Source organism: Corvus brachyrhynchos, unplaced genomic scaffold (assembly GCF_000691975.1).
Source record: "Corvus brachyrhynchos isolate BGI_N302 unplaced genomic scaffold, ASM69197v1 scaffold21, whole genome shotgun sequence".
Lineage (NCBI taxonomy): Eukaryota > Metazoa > Chordata > Aves > Passeriformes > Corvidae > Corvus > Corvus brachyrhynchos.
Genome location: NW_008236924.1, coordinates 7,439,441 through 7,445,313, shown reverse-complemented (window position 1 = coordinate 7,445,313; position 5,873 = coordinate 7,439,441). Strand labels below are relative to the sequence as shown.

General features: G+C 49.2%; 2 protein-coding genes across 2 annotated transcripts in view; one reads left to right on the top strand and one right to left on the bottom strand.

The window, feature by feature from the left end:
* Nucleotides 1-2,624, top strand: part of PPP2R2B (protein phosphatase 2 regulatory subunit Bbeta) — a 68,359-nt gene extending 65,735 nt beyond the window's left edge. The window contains exons 9-10 of the mRNA XM_008629036.2: nt 69-160; nt 681-2,624. Coding sequence (XP_008627258.2) covers nt 69-160; nt 681-960 — 372 coding nt within the window. The 3' untranslated portion in view covers nt 961-2,624. The remainder of the gene's footprint in view (nt 1-68; nt 161-680) is intronic.
* A 767-nt stretch (nt 2,625-3,391) lies between these two features.
* Nucleotides 3,392-5,873, bottom strand: part of TCERG1 (transcription elongation regulator 1) — a 29,747-nt gene continuing 27,265 nt past the window's right edge. Inside the window, 3 exon segments of the mRNA XM_017728259.1 lie at nt 3,392-4,566; nt 4,947-5,047; nt 5,303-5,386. Coding sequence (XP_017583748.1) covers nt 4,365-4,566; nt 4,947-5,047; nt 5,303-5,386 — 387 coding nt within the window. The 3' untranslated portion in view covers nt 3,392-4,364.

Here is a 5,873-nt window from a genome sequence, read left to right as displayed (position 1 = left end):
TCGGTCTTGACGGTCCCAGGGGTGTCCTGGTCAGTGTGGGGGCCTCATCCTGTCCCTCCCACTGGCAGGTCCACGACTACCTGCGGAGCAAGCTCTGCTCGCTCTACGAGAACGACTGCATCTTTGACAAGTTCGAGTGCGTCTGGAACGGGTCTGACAGGTGAGCATGTGGCGGCGTGGCTGCGTTCAGCCCAGGGATGCTTGCTTTGATTTGGCCCAAGGGGTCCCAGGGCCCCTTGGCAGCCCATTCCCTGGCCTTTGGCTGGGTGTGGGGTCTGGAGAGGTGCAGCAGGGACCATCCACACCTGCAGCCTCTACACAGGTGGGGACGTCTGAGGGTCCCGCTCTCTCCTGGACAGAATCAGCTCCGCCTCTCTGTCACCCACAGCTGGAGGAAGGTGGTAATGGGTTTAGCTCCAGATTGCCAAAATCTGGGGATAATGAGTATCCAGGTGTGACTCGTACCAAGCTGGGAGGCAGGAAGTGTGTAAGCCCCTGGCAGGGCTGTCCTGGCTTTTTGTCTGAGCTGTCAGAGTGAGCTGACAAGGCACAACTAGGCCTGAGACAAATTCCAATGCTTACCCAAATCTCATTATGCCTCTGAATGTTCAGTCTGCCTCTGGTCACCAGCAGTTTGCCTCTGAAAAGGTGTGAAAATCATCTGCCCTTCCCTGTTGCAGTGTCATCATGACCGGCTCCTACAACAACTTCTTCCGCATGTTCGACCGCAACACCAAGCGCGATGTGACGCTGGAGGCATCGCGGGAGAACAGCAAACCCCGTGCCATCCTCAAACCTCGCAAGGTCTGCGTGGGTGGAAAGCGCAGGAAAGACGAGATCAGCGTGGACAGTCTGGACTTTAGCAAAAAGATCCTGCACACAGCTTGGCACCCCTCCGAGAACATCATCGCTGTGGCAGCCACGAACAACCTGTACATATTCCAGGACAAGGTTAACTAGGAGGACCAGGTGTTCTTTAGGAGTCTCATGTACTGATACCAGTAAACACACAGTTTCAACTGTTCCTTTTCTTTCTCTCTTTTTCTCTTTCTTTCTTTCTTTCTTTGTTTTCCTTTCCCTCCTGTTCTTTGTTCAGTTCCTGCTCTGCAGATTGCGGTTGTGCAGAGGAGCACTGGGGCACCCCGGCCCAGGGGCCACTGGGGGCACCCCCTAGACACCAGATTTACATGGGGAGAGCTGACACTTCTTGCAGGGCAGTGTGAGGATGTCAGGCCTGGCTGTCCCATGTCCCCAGGCAGTGACCCTCTGCCGCTGGCTGAGGGGGTGATGGGGAGGGGGCTGTCGGCTGGGGAAGGGATTGACGGGGTAACGCACCGCCTCTGGCCAGCTCTGGTGGCAGTGGTCCCACTCCAGTTGCTTTAAACCTGATCCCAGAAATATTCCACCTGTTGTGTTGAAGATTGGAATGTTGCCTCCCTTTGCCATTTTCCACATTTGTCTTTTTATTACAATTATTTTGTGTTTCACCAACAGAGACAGCAAAACCAAACAAAACGGAAAAGTTCAGTTTTGCAATGGACAAGCTTAAGGGGGAGGATGTGCTGCACCCCCAGACATGTCTGCTCCAGCCAGGTTGCCCCCCCAACCCCCAGAACCCTCCTGAGGATTTGGCTTTGTAGATACTGTGGTGCCTTCTTTGGTATATGAAATACCTTTATAAACGATGCTTCCGACCTGCATTGATCGCAAACCAAACCAACCCTGGGCTCTGCTGCAGTTCTGGGCTTTGCTTTGGTCATTTTCCTTGTTCTGTTGTGAGCTCTTGCATGTCGTGACTGACTGTCTGTCTCTCTCTTTCTCTCTCTCTTTTTTAATTAATTTATTTATTTATTCAATTTTTTTAAAGATAAAGTTGCTAATTTATGACCTAAAAAAGAATCCAACTGTATATTGCTGTTAGCCCCTGACAGCGTCAGAGAGAGGCTGTCTGCAGTCCTACATATAATAACAATGATAATCATAATAAAACCAGTAACTCTTTGCATGGCGAGGCTGCCTCTTTCTACTGTACAGATTGGTCAGGTCCCTCTTTACTTGAGCAACTGTTCAATAAAAAAAAGATTGACTGGATTTTCTGTAAATCTGAAAACAGCTCCTGCAGCAAGAAGCAAATGAAGTCAATTACAAAATTAAACACCGTCACTTTGGCAGTGGCTCCACAAGGGTGACCCTGTTGCCATCCCTCCGGGGGGGGCAGCCGGCACCCCCAGCACCCAAGGCCTTCAGGGACACGAGTCACCGAGGGCCAGGTATCCCCTGGGACAGCCTCTCTGCGGGCACCATGAGGATCACGGCATGTCCCAACCAGGGATAGGAACTGCTACACACCCACAGAGCTCACGGACTGCGCGGAAAACCAGGAGCTGGTTGGAGGCAGGGGCCCCCCGCGCCACTTTCGGAGGAGCCATCCCAAAGGAAGAACAAAGTGCACTGGCTTACGGATTTATTCCAAGGGATGGCTTTCAGGAGTAACTTTTTTTTTAAATGAAATGGTAAAATAAAATAGCAAGAGTAAATGAACCATTTTATAAGAAAATGCTCTTTTTTGGTTCTGTAAGGAAAGCCTGCGCTGCGGTGTCAGAAGTAAAGTTGTCCCAAACGTGTGTGTGTGGAGTCCATGGCTGTTGTGCCTCTCGCGCGCAGGGGACGGTGCCACAGCAGTGTCTAAAGGCTCCTGGGCTGAGGGTGGCTGCCAGGGCTCTGCTGATGAGGGGGATCCCCAAGACCCCAGGGATTCTGGGTCCCTCTGAGGGCCCGGAACAGGAACGATGGGGCGCTGTGTAATGTGGGAGTGGGAGCACTTGCAGGTCCCCCACTGCACAGGACAAACCTCGGTACTTGATAACAGCCCTGGAAGGAGCTGCCGGCCCCTCCCCGGTCACTGCCCTCATTCTGGGCTGCTGCTGGTCATGAATTTAAACAGCAGCCCTTAATTAGCAGCTGCCCAAGAGGGGAGGGACACTTGCCCTGACTTTAGGGTGTGCATTGTCACTAGGAGCACCACAGAGCACCACATTCCACTGTCAGCAGCACAAGTTCCCCCTGGGCTGTCTCAATTTTTGTCAAACAACCCCTCTCGATGCTCAGCCTGCAAGTCCTCGCCCTGGCCACCAACACCAACTGCTGACAAGAAATCACTCGTCAGGGTGGGGAAGGGGTCTGTTCCTCCTCTCAGAGCAAGAGAGACATGGAACCACAAGCAGCAGAAAGCAGCTGGCTCTGAAAACCCCACCAGCTCATGTTTAAGCAACAGACAAAAGAACTAAACTGGAAAATCATTCTGCTCACCCCGCTTGCCCACATGCTGACCCCACACTGCTCAGAGGCACAGGCCCTGTTCTGCCAAACACAGCCAAGAATGTAGGCAGTATCACTTCAGTCGTTTGCTTTACTCATAAATTCACAAGTCCAACAAAATCCAACAGAAATTGGGATTAGGCCTGTACAATCCATATATAAAAAGGGTTGGTTTATTGTAGTTCAAATACATAAACTGAACAATCCCAACATTTCAAAATTAAACTTTAGAAACACAAGTTTAACATTCAAAACAGGAGTATAGTTTACAAGAATTGCCCAGAGGGGGTATGCACAGTCTAACCCAGAAGTATGTAAAGATCACTTTATCGTAAATAAAAATGTGTTTATACAACCGTCCTGGCCTGCTTGGTCACCTCTGGGATTTCCAGCTTTGAGCAAAACTCATTAGACAGAACTTCACTTGGGCAGAGCAACCTGACTGCTGCAAATTGATGGCTGTGGAGGAACAGAGCAGCCTGTGAATACACCTGGTTTGGTCTCCAAGTCCCTGTTCTCCACTCAGCTCTAACAGATTTAGTTCCATTCCCAAGGGTGGAGGCAGAGAACTGGGACTGGTGTTTCCAGAGCAGGCTGTCAGTGATCAGAGATTTAAGCTACCAGAGGCGTGTCACCTCCTCAGCCACGGACTGCGGGAACCAGAAGGCAGCTGGTGGCACACATAGGACATGCTCAAACCACATGAGCACCCTTGGGACTCACATGTAGGACACTGCTGAGAGGAAAGCCCCAGGCACCAGACACCCACACCTCACACACACCGCCCCGAGACCCACAGTCACCAAACAGCCCACACCCTGGGATTTGTCAGTCATGCTCCAATTAACTCATAAATATGTTTAATGTGGGTTTTTGTTGGTGGTGGTTTTCCCCCCAGAGATCATTTTATGTTCACTAATGCTGCTTCTGCCTCTGCTCCTCAGATGTTTGAATATATTCACGGCAATGGATGTGTGTAACCTGACAGATGGCTCATGCAAGCGTTTGGATTTAACAGACACCCTTGGATTAGGAGCATTCCGGAACTATTTCGTTGTTCTCCGCGTGGGCTCAGAGGCGGTGGGGGGCGGGGGAGGCCCGCGCCGGTCCAGGTCATCCACGTAGGACACGATGAGCTTGCGCCGCTCCTCGGGCACGCAGTCCAGCACCAGGTACCGCTTGTCGTTCTGCAGGATCTTCTCTACATCCTTCAGGTGCTGATCGGACTCCTGGATCAGCTTTTTGGATCTGAAAGCAAGCGTGAGAATTACCAGTGGAGCAGGGTGGAGGCGGGGAGCCCCGGAACCCCCTCGGCCTCAGGCACGCTGCCCCACTGTAAGGAAGCACAGGGAGCCAAGGGACAGGACAGCCAGAGAAGGGTACAGGGACTTGGCATCTTCTGAGCTAGAAAGATGTCATGTTAGGTTGGGACTGGGCATGTAACAGTGCTCTGGGCACAGAAAACACAGGCTCCTTGCCTACACTTGGCTGTGTAAATTAAGCACCACGAAAGACTTGAGTAACTTAGACATCAACTTGTGCTAGGAGAAAACAGACATCAGTTTGCTGCTGTTTGAACGGCAAAGCACAATAAAAGCCAAGTCCTGCACTAGCATCACACTCCCCACCTGTAAGTGATGAATTTGGTCTCCTTGAGCAGCGTCCGGAAGTCGGCTTTGGCAGTGATGTATTTGTCTCGGATGTATTCCTCAAACTCTCTTTGCTTTTTCTGAAAGGTGAAAGATAAACATAAACCACTGAATGCAGCTCCAGTACTTCCTGCAAGTGAACCCACTCCATGCCAGCAATAATTACATGTTAATTTTACTTTTCCTTGCCTTATACATTTTTAATTTTTTTAAAATTATATTTAACTATTAGCGCCATGTCCACACTGAGCTGAACCCACTGCAGCAGCCACCAACTCACTTCTCTGTACCCTGCACCAGACTGGAAGTTGGCAAGAGCAATATAAACCACTTACCCTGTCACTCGAAGAGAATTTAATGCACCTTGGATCTTCTTTAATGATTTTTTTCACTTCCTTCCATGTTGATGTTAAAGTTATCTTTCAAAAGAAGCAAAAATAGTTAAATTAAAAATAAATTAAATTCTAAGAATATGGAATGCAAACACCACTAACCTCTGAAGCCTTTAAATATATCCCAAGTCCACTGAAGAAGTTGCTGTTAAGTGTTGGGTTCTGATTACTTACACCATTACATTTGTATTTTTCAAATGAGTTGATTTTACATAGTGATTCTTCTTTCATATTTTGAGATGGTATTTTCAGATCAAGGTCCTCCAAATAAACTTACTTTCCAAAGTCTTTTTCTAGTACAGTTATATATATTGTGTTAAAAAATTACCTGCAGAAAACTTGCCTCTAAACTGAAGTAACTAATGCATTAAAAATCAGGTAAAAACCTCCAGGTTAAATGAAAGCTGCCTGAAGTTGGCACAGAACTAAAAAAGAGGAAACCTCACTAAACCCCCAATGCACAGAACCGGGGAGGCATTCCACAGCATGAGCAGAGTAAAAGTTCAGGTTCAGC